At 37.2% G+C, this 27075-nt stretch overlaps 1 protein-coding gene across 3 annotated transcripts; it reads right to left on the bottom strand.

Annotated features, from left to right (window-relative positions):
- Window positions 1–7919: 7919 nt before the first annotated feature.
- ING3 (inhibitor of growth family member 3) lies at window positions 7920–24258 on the bottom strand. Of its 3 annotated transcripts, none has more exons than XM_035338983.1 (12): window positions 23853–23924; window positions 20232–20337; window positions 19963–20063; window positions 18502–18567; window positions 17251–17347; window positions 14652–14723; window positions 14237–14356; window positions 12911–13068; window positions 12338–12528; window positions 10998–11190; window positions 10306–10344; window positions 7920–8814 (listed from the first exon to the last, which is right to left on the bottom strand). In XM_035338983.1, exons 3-12 carry the CDS (start codon window positions 20056–20058, stop codon window positions 8698–8700), a joined length of 1149 nt encoding a protein of 382 aa, XP_035194874.1. In that variant the 5' UTR covers window positions 20059–20063; window positions 20232–20337; window positions 23853–23924; the 3' UTR covers window positions 7920–8697. The 3 variants fall into 3 exon arrangements, with proteins under 3 accessions (XP_035194874.1, XP_035194878.1, XP_035194862.1); XM_035338987.1 differs by having other exon boundaries at window positions 20232–20453; XM_035338971.1 differs by lacking the exon at window positions 20232–20337 and adding an exon at window positions 24100–24258 and having other exon boundaries at window positions 8698–8814.
- Between the last annotated feature and the right edge of the window lie 2817 nt (window positions 24259–27075).

Consider the following 27075-nt stretch of genomic DNA (forward strand, 5'->3'; position numbering starts at 1 on the left):
TTTATTTTATTTTATTTTATTTTATTTTATTTTATTTTATTTTATTTATTTTATTTTATTTTTCTGTTGAAAGACTTTGTACTTATGGGTACTAGTTTAACAGAGCACTTCCATTAGCAAAACATTTTAAGACAACCACATCATGCAGAAGATATGTGATGACTACATGCTCACCTGTGCCTCCCAAGGCATCCACACATCTTTCCAGCCTCATAAAGAGTAGCCATTATTTCTCTACAATATGTAACAGTTCTTCTTCTTATTATTATTTTATTATTATTATGGTGGTGTCATCACAATGGGCCAATAAATGGGCCAGTAAAGGGGTTAAGATTATTCAGCTGGGGTGCTGATAGAGATCTTTCACATGGATGTGAGAAATTATTATACAAGTAAATAGAGTATGTGGAGATACAGGACATGGTATTTTGTCATTCTTATGGACAAGTAGAAAAAGACAATGATATACTTCTGAAATGATTGATCTAGCTATTCAGTTTGTTTGAGGTCAACTACTGCAGCATGATTACAGCAGAACAAGATAATAGCAACCACTATGGCACAGAAGTTACTTTAGAAAGGAAGTAACTTTAAGTGCATTACATCTTTTAAGCACTGACTTTTGACAAACTAGTCCAGGTGATACTTCTAAAAGTAAAGTCAAAAATTAAGTTTAACCATTTTCACAGCTAGTGAAAGCAAGGTGGCCAGGATAAACAAATAGTGAAGAAGGCCACACAGAAGTCTCCATTGCAGCTGGAATGAGGACTGATGAGCCTTTTGTGTGCTGCCCCACACAGAGTCACTACACTGCTTCTCAACTCTGATCTGTTGAACTGAAAAACTTGATCAGAACGTGCCTGACAGTTATGTTCAGCGGGCTGAGAGGAAGTGGCTTGAAAGCTGAAACTGAGGGAAGGAGGGAGGACGTCATGCTGAACTGCTGTGATAAGGCTGGGAGGAAGTCAAGCATCGTACTGTCAGCGTGTGATCTTAACCATTTCGATCAAATGGGCCATGTGTAAAACTCGCATTCCAAACAAGGGTCTGTTGAAAAAGCAAGATATTTTTCAGGTCTGATAGATTGAAAATGTTTTGCTGCCATTATGTACACTTTATACTTATTCTTCATAGTCCAGTGGGACTGAAAAATGAGTATAAGCATTTTTGTTCATTGTTTGATTACTGGGTTTTAGGGGGTTGTCTCTTTTGTGGGCTGTTTTGCTATATTTCTTGAATTATAGAGGTATCCCTGATATCATAAATAGGTTATGGCTCCAATTATTCTATCACTAAAGCCATTGTTCTTAGGATTCAATTTTGCAAAAATTGCAATATAACCAAAGTATAACCAGTTCGGAATCCCTGTGAAATACAGTATGAAGTAGCTGAATAAGCTCTCGTTTATGTGATTAAATCAATCACTATACAGCTGTGTTTCAATGCACTTTTAAAATTAAAGGATATTGAAGAGACTTTGTTTTGGAAAATAAGGTAAAACCAGGTAGTGCCAAAACAGAGAAGTAATAAAATGTATAGAAGGCTGATAGCTAACGTGCTTGTTTTAAACAGACTTTAGAAAGATGTTTACAGGGAATATTTGGGGCTAGTTTAGAATCATACCATCATATGAAAACAGGTCACAGTTTTATAATGTGTTCATACAATTATAAACAATATATTTAGATTATTTCTTCCTTCATGAGTGTCGATATTAAGATTTAAACAATACGGGAAAGGGAAATTTAGAATCTTTGCCATCAACATGCTTGTCAGCCTCCGTAAAGAAACATTCCCAATGCATTCTTTCCACTCCTTAACAGAGGTCTTTAAGTAAACAGCAGTAGGTGAGTGTTTGGAAGGCACTTTCCAGATGAAAAGTACTTGAGAGTTGGTAAATCTTGGGCGTTAACGGAGATACTAACCAAAACACCTTCAAGTTGGATTTTCTCTCTCTTTTCTCCTGGGGTTTCTTCTTCACTGAGGTGTATTCCCAGTGCACAGTGTTAGAGAAGAAGCAGGGCAAAACTGTTTGGATATAAGTGACTCTTTCAGAGGTAACCAGTACTTCTGAAAACAGCACCTCCATGTGTGAAAACATGCTTTAAGTCAGCGTCTAAGAAAATTTATACTCTGGATTAAAATGATTAACATATAAATTTGATCTGGGGGGGAGGAGGTAATTTTAAAATTATTCCTACTTAACTTATGTTTATTTCTTAGTTCCTTAGCCATTCCGAGTGTACTAGGCTATTAGGAAGACTCATGAGAAATGTATGGTAGACCTTCGTATATTAAAATAAGTGCTTGACCAATGCTACCAACTGCGGAAGCATTTCTTTTTTCTATACATCACTAACTAACGAACACATGCTTTTTTATTGTGAGTTCCTTTAACTATTGGCAATAGACATTCCATCTATAGAATGTGCTTTCTTTAAAACAAATATTTAAGCTCCAAATAACAGGACAGAGAAATTAAACCCATCTCAAAAATTATTTAAATCAAGAATACCATACCCAAATGAATTCAGAAGAGAGAAACACTCCAACCTGTCACCCTTTCAAGCACACCACGTCATTGAACACTTATGGAAACAATTTTTAAATATCACGAGCACTTTTAACCCTCCCCTTCTCCCCTCCCCCCCCCCAAAGTTAAATGTAATTTTACACCCACCAGAATAAAATAAAAATAAAAAATAGTAATAATTAAAAAAAAAAAAAAAACAGAGCTGTAAAAACATTTCATTAATCAAGACAGGGAAAAATATTCCTGTATTTCTAACAAGAAAGGATTCCCAAATTCCATAGCACCTCCCTGACTGACCAACCCCTTCCAGCCTTTAACTACACTCAGACTTGCAAACTTTTTCCAAATATCTATCCCACATGTCTTTTCCTGAGAAGAAAAAATAAAACTTTATTTGAAATAACAGGGCCACAATTTTGCAAGTGGAAACACTATAACATTATTTTCATATTGCTGCCTATTTCTGTTTTACCCATTCTCATGTGTAAAAATACAGTATAATAATTATTTATTTTTCTGTAAAGAAAGTGTTATCCTGATTAGGAAAATGAAATTAACTGTCCACCAAATAAATAAATCTGTATTCCACAACAAAATATACTTAGGATTCCTTCCATTTTACTATTTTTTTTATTTTTAGGAAAAATTATACAAAATTATAGCTGAACAACTGAATCTACATTATTTAGTTTAAGAAATCCTATCATTGTACTCTTAAACTTCAGTAAAACTTCTCTTAATTGGAAGTAACCGGTTTCATAAAAGTGGACATACACATCTGATTATATATGTATGATGTTGCTGGATATATTTTTATCTTTTATTTTAAAAAGGCACAGAGCAGTCACAACACAATGTACATATTAATGTTAGGGCTTAAAAATATTAAAAATATCAGTGGATCTTAACATTGTTCTTCATTTTCTTGAAGACATGAAGTGAGTGTTTCTCTAATTGAGTTGTAACATGCTAGCTTTCTTTTTCAATACATTAGGGATTTTTTTTTTTCAGTAGAAAAAGGAAACAATTAGAAAAAAGGAAATAAGTTAGCAAATGGATAATGTCATCTTTATTAAAAATAATTTAAATCTAATATGAAATAATATAGGAGACTATTGGTTATTCTAAAATGTAAGTTGTGATGCATGCAAGCACAAGTCTATAATGTATCATGCAACTTTTTGGCAATTTTAGCACACTCAAATTGTTCCTAAATATGAGATGTATCTAGAGGAAATAGCTGCTCGTCTTTACAGAACATCATATGCGTGTAAAAGCAAGATATGCATTTGGAAATGCTAAAGGAATGATCTTGTAATTCATTATAGATATATTGAAGAGTGGCATTTTTCTTGCTTTAGTTACATTATACGCAAAAACTTTTAAGCAACCCTAGAAAGAGTAACAAAATTGCAGAGACAGTAGACTAAATTCAGTTATTAATATAAAGTGCATAAAAAGTCACTCCCTTATTCCTCTTGCAGTTCTGCTTCTCAGAGATTTTTACTGTCCTTCAAAACTGAACCCTCTGCTGTCAAGACTAAGGCCACCTGGGTCCTACTTTTGTCACTTGTCATATCTATTGAACAAAAAATGTGCATGCCCCAGACATTCCAGTGGGATGAGGTGGGAAATGAGGAGGGAAAAAGAAAAAACACAACCAACCAACCAAAACAAAACTAGCCAAGAAAAGCAAGTTCACAGTACTACCATGGTGAGGCGGAACAGCAAAAAACAAACCTCAGAATTTCTAATCTTCACTGTATGCAGTTAAACAACACTTTGCAAAGCTCAGTAAAGAAGACAAGGATGCAAATTATTCTGTGCTAGTCAGAAAGAGAACCTAGCAGGATTTTTAGAGCAGGAAGCATAAATATATTTCCCCTTTTTCATTTCAGTCCTACAATAAATAAAACTAACAGCTGAGGCAAAAATATTGTTTCTTAAAAGCTTCTTAAAAAGAGGTAATACTGTCTACAAGGCATTTTGTTCTCTTGGCACACTGGATCTCAGCTTGTGGTATACAAATACCACCTAATCCTAAAAATTCACCCAAATGCCTGAGCATTGAGATGAAACCAGAAACAGCTGCACTGCTTAATGCCAAAGGCTCACCTGACATAGTGACTTTTATCACACAGCAATCACTGGGGTATGCCAAGAGACTGTAGGACTGTCATGCCATACAGGAACGCTTCCTTTGCTATATACCTCTTGTAATTTCTACTGATCAGTCTTTTTAGAGTTTTTGTTCCAGATGTGTTACTTCTGCATTTTATGCCTCCATATACTTTACTGCTATTAATTTTATACCCCGGTATGTTATATGGCAAGTTTTACAACGTAACCATGCAGTATGTGCAAAAATGCTGCTCTTTTATTCATTTTGGACTGACTACCTGCCTATTACTTCTATCAAAAGCCAACCTTTTCCATAGCACTCTTGGACCTACAGATCCCTGTTACATCCTTACCAAGCTGCATCTTTGCCAGCCAGAAGTCCCAACTAATTCATCCGTTTCTCAGATTCCACAGCACTGACTACTTTGATCCTCCTATGTGAGACTTTCCTAGTTTTACTACATTTTTGTAGAAGGGTGGACCAGAATTTTACACTACAGTAAAATCTAAGTACACCATCAATTTACACATTTTTCTGTCCTATTCTTTATTTCCTACTAAGTCATCCTTAGCACTTGTCTGACCTGCTGCTGAGCAGTGAACCAGTTTCCATAGAATTACCTAGAAAACTCCCAAATCACTTTCCTATTTAGCAATAGCTACTTCAGAGGATGTAGCTGCCATACACGGACCCCAGCTGCAGGAGGAGTCCCCGATGGAGCAGGTGGATGTGGCCTGGAGGAGGCTTCAACCCATGGAGAGCCCCCACAGGAGCATGCCCCAGGCCAGAGCTGCAGCCCGTGGAGAGGAGCCCACGCAGGAGCAGGGGGTCTGGGGGGAGCTGCCGCCTGTGGGGGACCTGTGCTGGAGCAGTTTGCTCCTGGGGGATGGACCCCGTGGTACGGAGTAATGTGGGAGCAGTTCTTGAAGAGACAAAGCATTAGGGACTGACTGCAGCCCCCACACCCTGTTCCCCTGAGCCACTAAGGGGGAGGAGGTGGGAGAGAGTGAATGGGGAAATTTAGTTTGTTTAGTTTTTCTGTTCTAGTTTGTTAATGATAGGCAGTAAACTGTTTTAATCTGCCTATGCAGAGTCTGTTTTGCCCATGATGGTAAACTGCGACCAATTTCCCTGTCCTTTTCTCAACCTTGACCCGTTTTCTATGGTATTTTCTCCCCCTGTTCCTTTGAGAAGGGTGAGTGAGAGAGCAGTTGTGGTGGAGCTCAGCTGCCTGGCAGGGTAACAACACTACATCTACAAGCTTGCCTTTTTTGTCTCCTCAACGAAGCTTTCCAATAAGTCTAATTAAAATGATGCCAATATCCATGTATTCACACATACACTAATTTTATTCTTTATCAATGTATAGAGAAAATGAAAATTAAGTTTGGAAATCCAACATGAAGTTTTCTAAAAAATTGCATTGTTTTTATTGCTTGCTAGCCCCTCTGAATCTATAATTATGTATAACAGTATCTCAAACAGTCCATACGTGAGTTCTGTCAGAACTCCCATGAACATTTGCCCCCAATCATTTGTTGCAGACTCACTTCTAAAGGTGCCTTCTCTTTGAGAGCAATCTTCATGCATGCTGCAGAAAGGGCCCTGGTATTCAAATTTGTCTAACATCCTACGCAGCAAAGAAATAATTTAGCTTGTCTGTCACAGTAAAATTTCGCTTCTTTTTGCACTTTAATCACCTGCTGACCTGTAAGCAGCTCTCACAGGTTTAGAAGAAAACAAAAAAGCACATACAGGCTTTAATGTTCTACATTTTTAACTTGTGCATAGCATTTTTTTTTCCACATTCGTCCATTTCTGTTTTCTTAACTTAGAAAGAAAATGCTTATGTACTTAGGAGGACTTTTTTTTTTTTTTCCTCCTTTGAGCTCTCTATGTACCTGTTCTATTAAAGTGTGTGTGTATATATATATTTATGTATATATAGTCAGATGAAACAGCAAACCACTTTGCTAAAACTTGAAACTTCTTTTTGGATTTGCAGACTCTGCACAATCTCAGGTATTATCACCACCACAGCGAAGGAGTTTGCTATCTACTGTCCTAATTCTTAATGTATTTAGTTTTCAGTCCTAGAGACTTAAATATTCTGTCCAAAGGAAGTCTAGATTACTTATTGCCTATTTAACTTAAATTCACTGCATGGCACCAGTTTCCAATTGAACAAATAGTTTCTCTTATCTCTACGGTCTCAACAGTCACACTCAAAACCAGGTATTCTAGTCCTGAAGTGTTTTTTAGACATAGATTTCCACAGAATGCATACAGAGTGGGCTAATTTCAGAGTTTTACTGGAACCTTAGTTATATTGCCCTTTGCTTTTGTTATCAACCTATATCTTAATCTTTTACGAAAGACAATCTGTTATCCATATTCATGTTTTCTTTCTTATTCATCTACTTTTTGCCAGTACATGAATTTAAAATTATTACTTTATTCTTTAAAAAGTGACAGAAGCCTGCTTTCATTTTTGTTTAGATAAAGCCTGTATTTTCTGCATGTACTCCTAATACTAATAATCCAAATTCTCTTCATTTCCTTGGCATTATTTGCAGTCATGCACTGAAATACTATTTTTCTCTCTCTCCCTCTACATGTTTGAAAAGATTTCAAGGAAAACTACCATGAAGGTCCATGAAAACTACCCTGACAGCCCAACAAGAATCCCAGTGCTGTAACAAAAAAAAAAAAAAAAAAAAAAAAATCTTTACTCCAAATGGAACAATTTTTTTTAGTAGTGGAAGGAAGGAGGGTGTGAAAAGGAGCAATAATTTTGTTTCTGTTCAGCACTGCTGCATAAAAGAGCCGCACAAAAACAACAAAAGGAAATTTTCAGTGAAATCTACAACCTATACCCAAAATAAACAAGATGGAATGAAAAATCCAAAATCTTTTCATTATATTAACAGTCAAGGGCAGTAACTGGCTCTCATTTAAATATAAGCTGATTTTGTGCTACAACATGCACAATGCTCAACTATCAGGTCTTTAGGATCCAAAGATTTATTGGCCTCCATTTAGGCTTCCTAACTTGAAATTCCCTGTTACGTCCAGGGATTCTACAGCTGGATGAACTATTTATCCCTTTATTTCTTTCTGACACCACATGTTGACACTTACATGAACATCACTGTCCAGGAAAGAATATGACAGGAATTTCTCATACAAACTTAGCTATATTCCTTTGAGATCATTTCAGGAACAACCCTTTTCTTTTTTTGACAAATGTAAAGAAGACATTAATTCGAGGAGTTGAGGTTGTTTTATTTTAACACCTAATACGATTCAAATTTAAAGGATTACTTGCACAAAAAAATAAACACATTTGGTATAAAAATTTATCATCACTTTAACACCTTTTTTCCTCTTATGGCCTGCACCTTCTCTGGAGCAGTAACATATAAAGACTAATGGCACAAGTTTGTTTTATCCTACAGCATTTTTTGTTTTGTTTTTACATACTCAAGTACTCTAGAGGACAACAGCCCGCTGTATACAAGAACCATTTTCTTCAGCCTGCTGAATTAAGTTTCATAAAGAACCAAAGCTATAAAGGCATTTTAAAAACCATTGTCTTATATTTTTTTTTAAGAAGCAATGACTTTCTGCACCATTTATATACATAGTGTTACATAACAGCTCTTGAGTACAGTACATGCAGCAGAATATATCTGTTGAATATAAAACATACATTTAAAATCTTGACTTATCAGAATTTTGAAGATTGAATAGTTGTAGAATGCCCATTGCTTAGAGAAAATGGTTTGATAGTACAAATGTCTGCATATGTTGGCCACTGGAACAATCCAAGGCTCACTGGAATAGTATCTGTAGCACATCAGTGTGCATAAACAATTTACAATATTAAAACACAACCAGCAAAATCAATAGTTCAAGATCGTATGACTGCTATGTTAACCCTTTTTTAAGTGGTTGCAAAGAAGTGTGGTGGGGGTTTCTCCCCCTACCCAAGTCCTCTAAAAAACCTCTAGTACACAATTTGTTTTCCAGATGAAGACGTTTATTTATGTCTACTGCCTCTTCTCTTCATTGCAGCCGTACACTGTGGACAGTACCATTTCCCTTTTGGTGCTTCTGTCAGTCCAACACATCCGTAATGGAACCACTCAATGGGACACTACAAAAACAGAGAGAGAGAAAAAAGGTGTGGGATCTTGTTTTTCCTTGAAACATCTATCACAAGTAAAATTCTATGAAAACAAAGCACTGGCAAAAAGCATAGATTCTGCCTTCCATGAGAAGTAATGGGACGAAATGAGAAAAGAGGAGGAATTCAGTTCCTAACATACACTCAAAAAGAATAAGGAAAGCAACAAAAATTCTAAGAGTCATATAGACTTACAAAAATACAAAGCAAAGTAAGTATATTGTGCTAATTAAAAACCTAGTTTGACATTTCAAGTGACAAAATGGTTATCACTCACGTCTGTTTGAATGCAGTAGTATCTCTGTAAGCACATGCTTACACTGAAATGTTCTTTTAAATCTTACTTTATTTGAATGGGATAAATTGTACTAGTAGTGACAGAGCTAGAAGTTCCTAGAAATAAGGAGTATTTTAAATACATCAAACCTTCCCAGGAAAATGTGAAGCCCTCTAAAAGAATCTGTACTGTGGGGACAGATCTGGAGAAGTTTCCCAAAGAATTGTTCAACTCATATGGACATTAATTCACATTGTACTTTTCACACAAACACTTAAGCTCTACTTCTGTTTAAATTTTTCCATAAAATTTACTATGAACCTGACACTACTACTTTTTCTAATATCTACTGCAAACCTCTACCTTTCTCTTCTTCATTCTTCCACTAACTGACTTTCTACATGATTCCTTCAGTCTCAATACAAGTCACGAAAGATGAAATAAGAAAAGTCTGAAGTAGTAAATGTGAAATCCATAAATATTAGAATATTCATGTGGTACATTTCCAATATTTAAAGACAGTTTCTTTCACGGTTAGAACATGTCTTTTTTTTTTTTTTTAATTTTCAACTGTTCATAGAGGGAAAGAAAACTGCAAATATGTAATTACAACCTTTAAGACCGTGAATAGGGGATGAAATATTCAAGTTTGTTTAATGCAAAGGTTCAAAGTTCAACTTATATTTTTTGTGTATGCTTTTTAAGCAAGTCTTTCAACCAGAAAAAAAATACCAAGTGGCAGTTTTGTTTAGAACAGAAGAGCTTCACAAACTTAAAAGTTCTTAAAAGCAAGTTTCCCAGTATCTGAATACTCGTTACACACAGTAATTGGATCTTTTTGTGCTTAAACAAAGAAAAATACAATTAAAAAGTTTTTTCTTCTGTCTCTATTCATTTCCACTTATCTTGTATGTGTAGAGCTTTTATTTATTTATAAAATCACTGCTAAGTATAAGATGATGTAGGGGACTTGAATGAATATATATTTTTTTTTTTTTGGGGGGGGGGGGGGGCCCCTGACAACAAACAAAAACCAAAGAACTTTATTGTTCCGTGTTTTCACTACAACTGAAAACTAGTAAGAAAAATACAACTGTAAAAACAGTTCTAAAGAGAAGCAATTCCTGTAAGCAAGTTACATGCACAAGGCCTCACTCGTGAACATTCAGAATGTCATTACTTACATCTTGGTTATCACAGCCTACCATTTCACCATAGGACACCTGGTAAAAAAAGAAAAATAAATAATTAAGAGTAATCAACATTTTTAAAGGGATAGAATTCAAAGCATTTTTATGTCTGGTATTTCCCTTGCATATGTGGCAATTTCAAACTCTATTTGAAAAAATCAGATACCTTTAAACGAATCACAGAATTCTATAAAGTCTTTTAAAAAAATCTAATATTTGAAATTATTAAATATGCCTGTTCTTATTTTATGCACAAGTGTCTTTTGCTCTCATTCAGTCTTTCAAGTTTCTGGGTGCCTTTTATGAAAATAGTATCTTCACCATTATTTATTTTGTAAAAGAAAAAGTAGGAGAAAACAGGCAGTATTTTAACTTAGGATTTTAATTAAAGTCACTGTAAACTTGTTCAATTCTGAATTTAAAAGTTCCTAAGATCTTTAATAAAAAGATTTGGAACTCTTCAAGTATGGTACATCACAGGTACATCACAGGAAATCTTTTTGTTTTTAGCTTCAGCAGTTGAGTTCATTATTCATATTACCAGTAAGTAGATAAAAGTTCTATTTATAGCATTGAAATTACGATCACTTAAAAAAAATGTTTTTTAAATGAACAATCAGAGAAAAAAGTTCACCCACAGTGAAACAGCAACTCTGGGTTTATTTCAGGTTGGAAGACATTCTTACCTGATTACAAATGCAGTAACGTGGCTCATTTGGATCATAGGTCCAGTCAACTTGGCTATTGGAATCAGACTCTGGTATTACTGCTGTTTGCTGAGACAGTTCTTGTGCCAGTGCAGATGAAGAAGAACACGACGATAGAGAGGATGAAGAGGAAGATGAGGAGGACTGCTGACTTGAGGATTTGTTGTTGTTTCTGTAAAAAAAGAAAAACAGCATGCCATAATTTGAATTCATTTACTTCCAAGTGGAATGATCTGAAAGCAATTCCTTGTTGACTGAAGCACTGCAGTATGTAAATTCCAAAGTGGCATTCCCCAACAGATTTCACTCAAGAACTGCAAGAGCTGAGATGGTAAAACTGAGTCTCTTTGGAGAAGTAAACCAGTCTTACCAGCTTGCAAGTACAAGATAAATTCCATTGATTAAAATAGCCTAATAGCTTTAAGCTGTCAAATAGCTTTAATGGATGTTTTTCTTCACAGAATTTTAATCAACAGACTTGGTGTCAAGTCTCCATCAAGAAAATATTACCGATAAAACAGGAATTTGCATTGAAGTAATGTCATATGTCACGTCCAATAGATAACAGTTTTTTGAAGATGACTGATCCTATGCTAATCTCTACTCCAGCATCACCAATCATGCCTCTGGAATAGTGCCACTATACAAATCCTATGCCTTTGCTTATAGGTCAGGTCAGACACTCAAGACATATGTAGATGAAAAATGCTTCTAAAAATAAAATTACTAACTGAACAGTGAATGAACACAACACTGTATGAAGGAAAAAAAATGCAAGTCGGTTTAAAATGCTGTGCACTCTGGGACAAACTCTTTCAAGCAAAACTTGACTAGAGTCCTCAAATGCTTTAAAAATTCATCCTAATCAGAAATAAAATTAATTCGGTTTTCTGTCTAAGATGGTCAGATGTCATAATGTGTTGTGACTACTTGTGAAGTGGCATGAAGAAAATCTCCAGATTTACTTTGAAACCATCTACAAAGCACTGCATAGTAATCCCCAACATTTACATTTAGGCCAAATGTCCTCTCCAGAAGAGGAAAAATATGAGGAAAGAAACTAGACAATGTAACAGATAAAAAAGCAAATCAGAACGTTTAAAACCTTGAAGTGAGTTTGCTTAAAGAAGAAGAGATGTGAGAGGAGAAAAGAAGAAAGTCCTGTACGAAAAATGACCAGCTGAGAATAACTGCTTTCTGCTTTTTTTCTCCCATGAATATTAAATGCAAATTATTTCTAACATGGCCCATGACCTTCAAGGGAAAGTTTCTCTCTCTTAACAAAAAAAGCATTAAATGCAGTCAACAACAAAACCTACTTGCTTTTTCTGCCACTTCGTGAATCTGTGTTTGATGAACTTAATGTTTGTGTTAACGTAGATGCCAGAGCTGATGATGAATACCCAGTTGAATCTCTGGATAATGAAAATTCTCTTCCAAGCTGAAAATCATTGTTCTTAAATGCTTCATAGCTGGCTTTTAGACTGGATGTTCTTCTTCCTTCCTTCATCTAAAAGGAATACTGACAGTGTATCAGATTGCACAGGAGAGCTCTTACGTAAGACATACCAGGATGCTAACTATTATTCACACAGACTTATTAGTTATCCTTTTAACAAAAGGATGTATGGTAAGTGGTAAAAATGGATAAGAATATCCCACAGGAAAAGCAACATAATAAGCTGTCCTGTTATGAAGGTTTAGAGGATGAAACTGTAGCATATAAACAATGATGATAATATGAGAATTGAATCACATCAGCTGAAAATCAGCTGAAAGTGATTGTTCAGATTTTAAAAGTTCAGATTTAAAAAACAAAACAAAACAAAAAAACTAGTCTTTCTTCTTAATCAACAGTGGACGGCAGGCTGACAAGAATGTTTTGACATTACCTGTGCTGTAGCTTGCACTGCTTGAGCTGCTGCCATGGTAATAGCACCGGCCCCCGATCCTGAAGATAATGAGCCCAGGTTATATGATGCCAATGGTTGAGAAGAGTTTGTATTGTATGCATTGTTTGAAGAAGATGATGAATTATTGTTTCGACACCCTTGATGAACAGAACACATTGATGAAATTCAAAACGAAACTAAATTGCTCTGCATTTCAAGAAGAGTTATATATGACAACCAGCGAAAGATTAGGAACTCCATTTATGCACCAGAGTTGTCAAATCATTTGGAAAAAAAAAGTTAAAAAAAATAAAAATATTCATAAAAAAATAATTTGACACAGCCAGTATTGGCTTAAAAAAAAGTTTCCTATCCTAATGTGCAAAGAATCCTTTTAGAAAGACAGTCCTTACTGTCACATTCAGCTATTGAGTAAAGTACCCAGCTGCCATGTCTATATAAACCTAATCTCATTGAAATAAGACTTTTTCCTTGATTGTCACAGTAGTCAGTAAGAATTGGAACATACAACTTAACTGTTTCTAAAATAGCACAATCTTAATTCTAAAAACTAAAAAAAAAAAAAAATAACAATTGTAATGAACCTTAGATTTTCATGGCCATCTACAGATTGGCACCTGTTCAAACATAGTTCCATTTTATTTGCCATCTCACGTGAAAGTCCTTAAAAATGAATAAAGGGACTGCAAAGGAGATTTCTTTAAAACTAGCATTAAAACAGTATTAAATTCCAAAACCAAGCATAGTTTACTTACTATACCCTCTCATGATCTTTCGTTTTCAGAAAAGAAACTATGAAATATCCTCATTTTGAAAATGTACAGAAAGTTGTGGTTTGTTTTTGTTCACTAATCAAAAGGACTTCTCACCTGTTTTAAAAAACACAACACTCAAAACAATTTTATTTTATTATAGCTGAAGCCAGGTTGTAGCAACCCTTAAAAGATGAATGAAAATTCTTTTCCTACTTGGGAGATTAAGCCCATGTAGCTCTTTCCAAAAAGAACACATAGATATCTCTTATTCTACCACTGGCTGAACGGAACTGTACTGCTATTGTCTTCCAAACAATGTAAATAAAAAGAAACAGTGAACATGCAGCTGTCAAGTGACAGTAGAGTTGATGAACTTCATGGAAAACACAGATGAGAAACAATGCTTCCAATTTCTCGTGTTTCAAATGACTGAATATCCCAGAGGAAAAACTATGAACCTCTAATTTCAAAAAGAGAGATTCACTAATATAATTTGATTTATTTTCTCCCTCTAAAAAAAAGTAATAAAATGTAAGACAATTAAGATTACCTGGTGTATTTTCTTTAGAAGCATCTGAAGTAAGGGTAGATAGAAGAGCTTCAGATTTAAACTTCTTCTCAGGAACATGATCTGTTGCACTATGGTGAGAAGATGGATTGTGTTTCCTTTCTAAGTAGAACAAATGAAGGCAACTTAAAAGCAAAACTTTTTTAGCTTGAAAGTAAAACTGTAACTAAGATAATAAAACAGCACTTTCAACTAATGCCTCCAGCAAAACCTTATTTCATTCTTGCGCTTCTTCTGAATAGAAATCATCAATGCATTGTAACATTTTTCCCCAAAATGTTTGGAAGAAAATAAAAAAAAAGTTCAGATTTTTTTTTTTTTTTTAAACTTAATACTACTTGATGACTAGAGTAAGAAACCTTAAAAAGTGAACATAGTTTTAATCTCCAATACTCACTCTCTACTGGAGTGTGAGAATGGGCATGATGGTTATTCACGGGCTGCGATGGTGTATCCAGCTCCAGAGACCCTAACAGGGAGGTAAAAAGGATAGAAAAGTTTAAAGTCACCACTGACATGGTTTTAACTTTCAGATATTAAGTCTTTAATTAAGATTAACCAAATCTCTATGCAGTTACATTCATTTTAATCAGAAGGATTTTTTCCACAGTTGAAATCTTTCCCGTAATAAAACCAGGAGAAACCAAGTAGAATCAGAATACCCTGAGTTGGAAGAGACCTGTAGGGATCACCGAGTCCAACTCCTGGCTCCACAAAGGAACACCCAAAAATCAGACCCTGTGTCTGGGAGCTTTGGCCAAACACCCACTAACATAAGTCTGCAGACTGACTCAGCATACCTTTGGGTCCTATATCCAAGTAATTTATGGAAACAGCAAAGACCTAAAATGGATCCCTAGGGAACCCCAATAGTGAATGGCCGCCAGCCCGATGCAATCCCATTTACTATAACCCTCTGAGCCTGACCCAGCAGCCAATTTTTTGCACACTGCGTTATGCATTTATCTACCTGTATGCTAGACATTTTGTCCAGAAGGATACTAAGAGAAACACTACCAAAAGTTCTGCTGAAATCCAAAACGATTACACCTACTGGCTTCCCTTCCCTTGGTCATCTAAGCGGCTATCATTGTCATAAAAGGAAATTAGGTTAGTTAAGCAGGACTTTCCATTTGGGAACCCTCTTAAAACAGAGCAGTTTTAAAATGGAAATTGGTGACTGCTGCTGTGCAACTGTTGAAACACTGTTAAAATCAATGCCGATAAGGAGAACGAAGCACAACATTGCTTTCAATATGCCACTTGTTCCAATGAGTTGCACATAGGCTTGTAATGCTGCACCAGGAATACTGACAATCTGCACTGATGTGAACTGAAAAAAAGATCATAGCTACATTTCTGAACATAAATGTCAAAGTGCAGTAACAGATAAACTGTATTAATGAGGTAATCTCCCAGCTTGTCACAATGATGCAAACCATGCAAACACCAGAAATATCCTTCAAGGTTTCAGATCAGCACCCGAATCCTCTAATGTTCAAAATACACAGAGCGGCAATCCAAAGAAGGAAGAAAGAAAAAAAAACAACAATGGGTGGAGTGAGGGAAGGCAAATGCAAGTCTAAGAATAACATATCTTGCAGTATTAGCCGCTCACCTCAATGACTGCAACATAGGAGGGACTATGACCATAAATACATATTAGAACAATAAACTACAGCTTATGTATCAATATTCAGCAAAGACTAACTGCAAAATTAAGTGTTTTACATTTATACAGAAGACAATTTAAGTAATTCACATCCAAATCTGCAGCTTTTATGTTTCTTCTTTACCTCTTCTTCAGTACTTTTTAAAGTATTTGAGAGTTATTACAAAAATATAGAAGTTACTCTAGAAAAGGTTAATAGCACAAAGAGGTATTTTGGCTGAGCTGACATTAATCACGTTATGAATTGGTCCAAAGGCTGCCCTCTGGAGGAACCTCAATAATATGTATTTACTCTGAAAGCTAAGAATGTTAAGAGGCTTCTACTTTTTATCTTATTTAATAATAAGTATCTTAAAGATGCAATATGCTATATGGTACATTTATATTTTCAGTTTTCAAAATTCTACCTACCTCACCAAACAAATGCCCCAACGTAAGTTAGTATCAAATCGTAAAACTTCAGCTTGGATTCCAACTAAAATAAGCTAGCAGTCCTTTTCTGCAGTTATTAATTCATTAAAAAACACTTACTTCACAGTTTTCTTTTTGTGCCTGTTATTTTAAGATAGCAATTACAAACAAAATATCCAAAGAAACAACTTTTATGGCAAATTTAAAGTTCAAAGAAAGAATATTTACTCCTAATTTCATCAGGTGATTTAGGTTACCTTTTACTACCTTTTCTTATGAAGAAGGGTCACTGACTCTTCTGTGATTATGGAGCTAAATGAACTTCAAAATTTATCATAATCACATTTGAAGTTGATGTCTAAATGCTGACAGGTATAGAAGGCTGGATTCTTCCACATCAAGTTGGCCACAGACCTGTCACACTACATCACATTTACATTCTGAATGTTAGCTTTGCTTAGCTATTTGCTAAGCAAGACGTTTTTTTCTCCAAAATACTTGATGTTCCATGCCTCTTAACTGGAACATCCACTTTCCTCAATGTGATGGCAATCACTTCATTTAAGAAATTGTACGCTTTCATCTGGGTGAGCAGGTGGCAGGCTTAGGTTGCAATACTTACCTAAATAACTGGAGCATTATGAACAGGTTTAAAGAACTCTTTACACCTTACTGTAGCAATTCATAAGTGCAATAGCTATGTGAAAAAAAAAGTTATTCTAATTTCTCAGCCATATTTGAACTTCACTGGTGAATATCAAGGTTGGAACTAAAACTTAAGAATCACTGACTGATGAAAGGTATGCAGGTCAAAGTATAACTTCAAAACAAGTGGAAATACTGCAGGCTACTAACAACTTTTTTGGTATTTTAAAGTGATAGAAAATCCATCAAGAAAATCATGTATACTTACGTCTCTCTAGTATTTCTGTAATCCCAGCATTGTCTGCTTCAAGCTCCATTTTAAATTTAGCTAGTTCCTGGTCCAGTTTTCTTAAGTGACGGTCTACCTGTTTTTGAGACAAAGCAACAGTAAATAGAATCCAGTTCTGGAACACAAATACCTACACTTTTAATCTTATGTCTGCTAAGTACTTCCCTTCCAGGGATCTTCTGCCATATAGCACTAAGCATGAATAAAAGAACACACAGAAGCATAACTTCTTGGTCACCTACATTCCCCTAACTCAGCAGATACCAGATGTACTAGAATTAACACCAAAATGGGCTGTTCCTTCTAAGTTGCCCAGTGAATTACAGGATACAGCAAGGCTGCATATTGGCGTAGCAGCTGAGAAGCCCTCCTCTAACTGTAGGCAGCGTTCCACAACACAGTGTTAAACATTTCCTTTGAAAGAAAGGGTTAAGAGTACTGGGGAGTGTTGTGAGTATAGGTATAGAATGTGGAAGAGAAAGAACACTGTTATAACACCCTTTAGAAGAGCATGTGCTATGGGGAAATTACAGGATTCCTGAATGGTAATACTTGTATGTATGCCACTGTGCACATCAATAAGCCGAAGTATTGAGTAGAAGGGTCTCTAAAATGAAAAGACTTACGTGCTTTTGACTAAAGTATGACATGTTCTTGAGTACCAAAACTTAACATCATCAAAATCTAAAGAAACACCACGTTTGAAGTGTTTTCTTCATCTGTAGTCATACAGCAGAATACTACACCTATATTTAAACTATTGTGAATTGAGCAAGTTTTTGCAGTTACCAGCTAACCAAAAGAGGGTACGTTCCAACACTCCCTGGTACACTGAAGCAGAACCAAAACAGACAAATATTTGCTTTACATTTACTCTATTTTTAATCAATAACATGTAGGTTTTGTTCTCTGAGAAAGTGTAAAATAAATATTCTTAAAACTCAAAATGCACATGCAACAACGAAGAGTAACTTGCCTGTGGTGCTCTTCAAAAAACAAAGAAATCCCCCAAAAGCATATGTTAATTTTAGAAATCCGAAGTTTTTATTTCTGTACATTTTGCGTACAAGCAGCAAAATTCTTAGAAGTCAATAAAATATTAAGTGTCTTTCACCAGCAAAAGGTTTGTGTATGAAGATGACATAACACAGATACCACAGCTTTAGTATTTACTGAAATGTTGAGAAGTCCTTAAGACATAAATTCAGTACACGACTTCTGTGTACTTACCAAATCATATATTTGATTAGCCAGTTGTACTTTTTCGTCTGCATCTTCCAAAGCCTTATAATAATCCTGTTATAAAGAGAATATTTTTAAATCATGAATGTAACCAAATTACTTCAGTTATTTTAAGCTATTGTAACCCAGCACATTTTTGTTAAAAGTAGAAATTCAAGGCAGTTTTCAGAAAGACTGTGAAACTCTGTTGTAAACAACAATGGGCTAAATGCTAGATAAGAGCTATATTAGGTATCATTTTTTTATTTGTACCTTAGAAAAAGTGAAACTACAAGGTGTGGACACTTCCCTAGTACTGGTATTTCCATTTCACAAGCTGGTTCACTTCACAAAATAAACCGGTCTTGGATTTATATTACACAGCATTATGGACTCAATGTGAAATGATGATTTTACTTCATATGGATCTTTAAGATCATTGCAGATACTACTGCCCTCCCAAATGATGAAGCATAGTACTGTGATGGGAAGCCTTTTCAATACTGTAGTTAAATATGGTGAGAAATAACGTATATAGTTTATAATTATATATTTTAAAATAATTTAACTTACAGATGAATTAAAAAATAATTTGACTGAAGATGCAATTTTAAAATATGTTCTAAACACTGAAAATCCATAGATAAGACTTCTGCAAGTTTGTGTAAGCATATTTTAGCTCTAGTTTTAAACAGGCTTAAGTGCCTTTTTATTCTGATTTCCACTGGAAAGTGCCTTGCTTAGGTGAAAACTAACTGAAATCTTGATGCCACTAAAAACAAAAAAATGTATTTTTTATTGTAGTGAAGTTAACGTTTTGATTTTCACTTTTTTTTAACAAGCATATCTGTTTGTATTAAAGAAGCAACCCTTGGCTGACGAAGGGGCTGACGTAACACGTGTAAGAGACTAGAAAGGATTTTTTTTCCTGACAAAGTGATGAACTACCTTGCTAACAGTACCACCAATACCTAAGTGCTGAAGGATAAAACAAAACAAAAAACACATCCATCTTCTTACTCTTTTCTCCCTAATGCTACATATACCATATGTATACTATATACAAGGACATGGGCAGAGTCACAGACAATGCTGAAGCTAGGCTTGAAAAATAACCATTAAAAAACAAAAAGGCCAATTAACTTACACAGCTTCAAGTCACACAAGCAGGAACAAAATGTCCAAGTTGAAAATTTAGTACCTAGTTGCTTCACCACTTTGAGGTCCCAATATTTTTTATTTTTAATAATAGTAGCAAATACTGGGTAAAACTTGAGAGAAATGTCTGATCAAAGACACCATTCAGTCATTTTTCTTCTCTTATCCAGTTCTATCCATCTCCTGTTAAAGCCCAGGGGAAGTTACAGCTCCCAGCACCTAAGTAAGTCTCCATCAATTATAAACCATTTTTTCCTAAGGTTATCTTCTTTTACAAAAGAAAAATGCAACCCACTCCTGTGATATCCTTACTTTTTTGATTGATGTCATTTGTTCTTCTCTCCATTCAGGTTTGTTTTTCTTTGCGTTCATAAAAAATTCATTTACCCTCTGCTCAAGCTGATCCATTGCATCTGTAGCACAGGAAAAGATTAAGATAATATTTATCTTCTAACATATGGAAACATTATAAAATAAAGTGGCATACTGCTCTTAAACAAAGTTGACAGGACTGAGGTGTAAACTACTAGAGCAAAAAAGAACAAATCAAGTGACAGTGGACAGAGGAGGGAAATATTTACCTTAATTTCCAAGAAGCAGAATTGCATTCTGGTAGGATTCTCATCAAGGTTCTTGTGCTCTCCACATGGGACAGGCAGGACTCCAAGTTCTAAAGGTTTTTTGTCCCTAAGAGCAGTGGTAGTGACTTAAAGCATGACCCAAACTCCTCACCCAGGGCTCTAGACTGCTGACTTTGGAACATTCTAGCCAGTTACAAACTGGGCAGGAAACAAAATGTTCTCCTAAGAGAAACAGTCAAATACAAAACCAAATAATTGAAAAAAAAAATTAGTGCCTCAAAAGGGTAGAGCAACCAAAGAGTCAAGTCACCACCTTTACCTCAAGGCCCTCTCCAATAGTATGTGAGAAAGGCTAAGGGCAAACGGAAAACACTCACAAGGCTATTCCCACCCCTAGCCCCCACACGGTAGAACTGAGGGGTAAATGCACTGATGAGATACCATGAACAGGATTCACACTTGCATGTAGCTGTGAAATATCATAAGGGGGAAAAGTAAAAGGAAATTTCTAACATTTACTATTATAAGAAAGGAAAACTACAGCTTATTTGTTTGGTTATTTATTGAGACAAGAACATGGATTTCTTTTCCTTTCACCCTTCTTCAAAAAAAGCACCAAGTTTAATATTTCAGCAGCTGGACATGCATGCTGTATGTGCATGCAACAGCTTGCACATCTCCAAAAACAAGCAACTGCTCCAGTCAAACTAGCTTTGACAGCCTGGCTAAGTTCAAGATAAAGGGAAGTACTGCCATTTTATTATTATTTTTAAGCAGGACTCTTAGTGATACAGTCCAGATAATAGTTTCACATTAAACATGGCAATGCACCATCTACCTATGGACTTCTGGCTCCGGGTGTAAAAAACGTCTTAGAAACCAGCATTAAAACTGCCCCATATCACTGGGAGTGGAAGGAGGTGGAATATCTAAGTAACTAGTTCAAGAAACTCATGAATCTGCAAGTATAATTAGTTAGTTCTTTGAAGCCAACCGAGCCTGAAGGTTTTCTCAGTTTTGTAAAATCCACAAACTAGAACTAGCTGATCATGTAAATAACAACAACGAGGAAAAATCACACGTACTAAATAATCCACAATTTATTGATTTTACCTATGCTGAGAATCTCCAGCAACAGAACCAACAGGAAACTAGTAACTTTAGACTGTAGAGAGGACAATTAATCCTAAACCAAAACAGTTGCAACACTGACTCACAATATTATTTAGACCCAAACAAAGTAGTCAACAAATTTAGGTGTAAAACAGATGAGAAGTGGGAGAATCTTTAAAGTGAGTATTTTCCACTTTCACTGTGCTATTCTGAGGGAAGATTACGAAGACTGAGCAGCAAGCAAGCAGCACACATTTTACGTGGAAGCTTCCAAAAGCTTTGTTCTTTGACCAAATGACTGTAATTTTGTTCATAAAGCTAAAGGACAATGTGTTCTATCTCCTGTTCCTAGAATGAAAACAGCCAGGTTATGATTATTATAATGGCTCCATAGACATGAGAATGAGAAATCTTCCCTCTTCTTATTGAGAACGAGTATCAATCTGTGTGAAATTGCCTAAGTGAAGACTTCCATATGAATGTGGTTTCTCCGGAAATGTGGCAAGGGGGAATGCAGCTCATCTCTATCGCATTATATGAAAGGTTCTCTACAGTACACTTAAGTCCTGTTGGCTTTTTCCCCTCTCCTTAATCTGTGATTCTACATTCTGACATACTAATTTCTTAGAACAGATTTCCCAAGGGAATTGTCAGAAATTTTATTAGAACTGAGAACTTTTTATAGAGCTTGGTATTTTACCATAGCGGGCTGGTAATCCATGACTTGTACTTAAGCAGAGAAAAACATTTTATACTCCACATGAAAATCTCTCAGTTGGAGCTCAAGAATCAAGCTGCAACTCAGACGCTCTTTGCCTTTCCCACAGGAGCCTTATCAAGACATACAGTAGACACCAGTCTGCTTGTATTTTTTGTGATCACAAAAAGCAGCACCTGCCCCTTCAGAGGTCTGTGTGGTAACTCTATACTACTCTATAACTCTGTGTGGTAACTCAATAACTCTAACACACAGCTCAGTTATCTCTCAATTAAGACTTCAGCAGGTTTCTGGGACATCATAACTTATCAAAACACTGTTCTTAAGTGCTTCAGAGACACTGAATCTTCACAGCAAGAAGTCACTGTTACACAGCATCATGATAGTCCATGGATTCACACGTTGTATCCAAACTGCCTGCTGAAGAGATGCAAGCCCAAAGTTTCATTATGGCTTTGGATGCCTTGTCACTCACTGTGCAAGAATTACTGAAGTACCAAGGTCCAACTCTCTCTAGGGCTAAGGTTGGTCTTTGCATACTATATTCAGTGTTACATGCCACTTCCAGTATGCATTAAGAGTGATTTTTGCCACTTCTAGTTAAAGCAAAGGAAACAACACTGGTGCAACCTTGATGGTGCTAGTTGGCTCAGTGCTCAAACACACTTCAAGCAATTCATCGTTTCTTTGCCTCTCTACTGAACAGAAGCCAGATTGCTTTATCTTATGTGGAACTAGCTAAGTTGGTAGCTCCACTCCCTCAATAGTTACTTCAGAAGTGTTCTCTCTCAAATGGGGCAATTGATCTGTTTTCATAACTTTAAGTACAGAAGCCAAGCCAACACTCAAGACATGGTATACAGAAAATCCTATATCCAGTTCAAGATGTCAATAACCTATTATGCAGAGCAGCTGGGTGCACTCAAATACCCAAGAGACCTCACTTCAAACTAGTATAGGTTGACTATTGGTTTCAACAACTGTGCACCTACATTTTGAGGATATTGAAAGCATGGTGCTGCATTTTGTATTAATGTACAGCATTCACTTGTTGCTTTAGCCCTTGCTCTTTCATTCTTCTTTATGACAGTTCAAGCATTCAGCACTGGCAATTCCTGTCATCTCTTGTACATGTTTCATTAATAAAGACCTCAGCATCTCAGTTGTAGATGAACATACTGATTCTGCATTAAAACAACAGCAACACCTCGCGATGTGTTACAGGACACAAGTCCCAGATGAGACTGTAAGTGAAGACCAGAAGGCAACACATCCTGAAAACTGTTTAAGTCAGCATATTGTATTGGGATCTGAGCACATACGCACAAAAGGATTTATGAAGAGGTCATAAGCTGACTGTATGTTTGGTTAAGAGTCTGATACAGCACGAGAGCCTAAGCAAAAAGCTCCTTCGCATACGATACAGTGAAGGGAGCTGGCTGGAAGGTTTCAGAAACAGCGCACCGCTACCTGCTGAAAGAGTGGGGCACAACTCCTGTTCCAAACCACCACCACTGCTCTTAGGGACCAAAAACCTACAGAGCTCGGGACGTGCAGCCCGCAACGCCCGAGGGAGCAGCACAAGCCCGGCAGCGGGGCTCCCCGGCTGGGTCCTAGCGCCGGGCCTGCGAGAGCCCGTGCCGAGTCCCGGCGGCTCGGGGCCCTCCGCAGCGCCGCCTCCCGCGGCCAGCAGCAGCCGGAGCCGGCGGCGGGGCCGGGCCACGGCCGAGGGGAGCGGCGGGGGCCGGCTCGGTGTGGAGGAGGCGGGGAGGGGGGCGGGACTCACGTACTCTGCACCTGCAGGTCCATCTCGCGCATCTCGGTGAACCTGTCGCGGAGATCCATGGGAAGCTGCTCGATCACTGCGGGCACACGGGGGGGGGGGGGGGGGGGGGGGGGGCCGGGCCGTCCGGGCGGGCCCCCCCCGCGGGGGGGGGGGGGGGCGCCGCCGCTTCGCCGTTCGCGGCTTCCCCCCTCTCTTCTTCCCTCCCGCTCCCGGCCGCTCGCCCCCGGCGCCCCCGCCCCGCAGACACTCACTCTCCAGGTAGTCCTCCAGATACAGCATGGCGGCGGCCGGGCCAGCGCCAAGGGGCTTCTCGCTCGCGGGGGCTTGTCCCTTCCAAGATGGCGCCGCCGCCAACAACACCCGCCGCCCGACTCAGCGAAAACAACATTGGCGGCTGACGGCGCTCGCCCCGGCCGCGCCGCGATTGGCTGCCCGAGGCCGTGACGCTCCCCCCCCTCCCCGCGGCATCACGGGAAATGTAGTCTTACCCCCCACCCCCGGCTGTGCCTGCCCTCCGCTGCGGCGGAGCGGTAAGGGTCCGGTTACCGCGACGGGCCTTGTCCACAAAGTCCCCTTTCAGCCCTCAGTGTTTAGGGCAAGATTTAAAAGTGTCTCCGCAGGCCGCTCCGAAGCTACTCAGGAAGCCAACTCTGAGCGGAGCATCACAAGTGCAGCTAAAAAAAGAGAAAAACTTGCAACTTTTTAAGCAGATTTTATGTTTTTCGGTGATTATTCGTTCTTTGAAATGCACATAGCTGGCAGTGTCACATAAAAAAGCACTAGAAATGATAGAAGGAGGGGAACAAATTTCTAATTTAGGTCTTCTCATGAGAGACCCGATGCAAAAAAAAAAAAAAAAACCTGCCCTGCTTCGCATCCCACAGTAACACGGGCACTAACACCTCTAGATGAGCCAGAACAGAAACTTCTCTGGGCTTCAGAGTTGCTGTTTACAGTAGAAAACAACAAGCATATAAAAAAGATTGCAGTCCGATCACCATACCTGCTGTAGTTTACTTTAAAATGTCTGGGGCTGAAGTTTGTCTTGCAGTTTCAATCCCTCAGATACTTGATTTTGTTTCTGCTTCATCATTTTTTTATTGGTCTACTTACAGACTAATGCATAGAAGAAAATGATTGCTTTTATGCAGACGTGCTTACAGTATAACTTGATTTTTTTGACTGGGGGAAAGGAATTTTTAGAGACTGCGTGATGTCAGGTGTGGGTGCAGACAATATAAGAGTTGGCATAGCAGAACAGACTCGTGTTTAATATGCTCCTTGTCTCATTTTTGTGTTGTCATCTGTGCCATGGACATCTAACCAAGGAAAGAAAGTATATGCTTAGGCCAGGTCTGAGTAAAAACTTGTAAGAGATGTTTTTGGAGTGTCAGGACTAAAGGAAAACTGCATCCTATTGGCAATTTGTAAGTTCATATCATGTGAGTGATGAGCTAAGGGTGATTGAATTTTGGGAAGTGAAGCATAAATTCTGTCTGTAGCCTTTATGAAGACTGACGTTAGTTAAGTCTCAAATACATCAGCTGAGCATTTATTTATTTAATTTATACATCATTACAGATGAAAAAAATATGTCTGACAATAACTATTAACTTTTCACAAAAATTGCAGTGCCTAAGTGGTCACCTTCCATCATTAGTCATTTAGTCTGTACTGCTAGAACAGTTTTGGACATGCCAATTATCAATTTTTCGAGGTAATTAAGCAAACTTACTATCCATCAGAAGCCTTAGTTGAGAGAATCTGTATACTATGGCTCATACAGATCAGTCTTTAATGTAAAACTTTTGACACGTGTGTAGCAATAACAATAATTTTGAAATTTTGTATGAGAAATTGCTTGGCCCCATTTTGTTCTGTAGGAGACAAAGGCTCTGATCCTTCCTGGGAAGATAAATGCCTGCACTTTTATTCTAGTGAAAGGGTTTGAAGTGGCAAGAGAGCTCTGTCCATGCAAAAGCACAGCTAAAGTAATCACATCCTGTATTCATTTGGAGGAAAGATAGGGGAATTTGGGAAAATCGGAATAGGTGGGGTCACTTTTTTTTTTTTTTTTTTTTTTTTTACGTTCAGTGGTGGCTTTAATGATTTTTAAAGAAAAAAGTGCACAATTTTGTAGTAGACGTGTGTACATATATAATGCAGCAGAGGTTTAAGAGAACAATATTGTACAAAAATACTGTACAAAAAAGACTCCACCATTAGAACTACAGCTGAAGAACAGTCACACAATTACATTCTTACCATTTGCATCACAACCAAAATCCTGGGAGAGCCAGGATGTTGGGACCTCTTATGCCCCAGTTTTCATGCCTGGGTTTGCCTTGTACTCATCTTTGCAGGCTTTGGGAATAGCTGGCAAAATCATTACTGAGGGCTATTTTGCAAGGATATTTTCATCTAGTTCCGGTCTGCTGTGGTGCCCAGATCTAAGAAATGCAGTTCCTGTGGCTGTGCCTCAGTCCCTTTAGTAACAGTGCATGCCCTGTCCACATTAGTGGAAAGGGAAAATGAGACTCAGGCTTGCCAACAGAATGGCAGACAAAATTCTAGTGGGGCTGATGTCTGCTGTCTTCAAAGTCTGAGTCCCTCCCTTTATGTTTCATGGTTTATTGAAATATATGAGAGACTCTTATAGAAATAGGAAGCTTCTTTTAAAAATGTTCATTATACTAATTTACAACAAGGGATGAGAGGGGATTAAGTAGCAGAATACAAGTGAAAATAGAATTTAGCTTTGTTCAGTATTTGTTCAGAGGCAAACAGGTACTTAATTTATCTGCCTACACCTCCTGTAGTCTTCTTCAGTACCTTTTTTTCTTTTTTTTCTTCAACATGTGGAGAATCAGTCAGATTTTCTATTTCTGACAGTGTTAATTCATATGGTATAGCTAAATAAGTAGCCAAAAAAAATTCAGCAGGATTGTGTGTAAAAGTGCACCTCATCAGGCCAGACTGATGGAACTGAGCTTAAACTGACATTTTAAGAAGTGATTAGCTACTCATGTCATACAAAAGAGGCTCTTTTTGTAATGGAAAGCTTCCTGTTGTGTATAAATGTAAAGAATTAACTCTATTGATTAACCTAACTTTTCGAACAGCCTAATTAGAACAGCTCATGATAAAGAAACATGGATTAATGGCTGTGTTTATTGGGATGCAAATACAATGAAAAAGAACTAAACACCAACTGTGAACTCAAGGTA

Source organism: Oxyura jamaicensis, chromosome 1, assembly GCF_011077185.1.
Source record: "Oxyura jamaicensis isolate SHBP4307 breed ruddy duck chromosome 1, BPBGC_Ojam_1.0, whole genome shotgun sequence".
NCBI classification, from domain to species: domain Eukaryota; kingdom Metazoa; phylum Chordata; class Aves; order Anseriformes; family Anatidae; genus Oxyura; species Oxyura jamaicensis.

Coding starts and splice junctions, on each gene's coding strand:
- ING3 (XM_035338971.1), bottom strand. CDS start 24,127: ATGCTGTATCTGGAGGACTACCTGGAGA. Junction 23,925..24,099: donor TCTGGAGGACTACCTGGAGA/GTGAGTGTCTGC, acceptor GTGTGCCCGCAG/TGATCGAGCAGCTTCCCATG. Junction 14,357..14,651: donor TTCTCACACTCCAGTAGAGA/GTGAGTATTGGA, acceptor TGTTCTACTTAG/AAAGGAAACACAATCCATCT.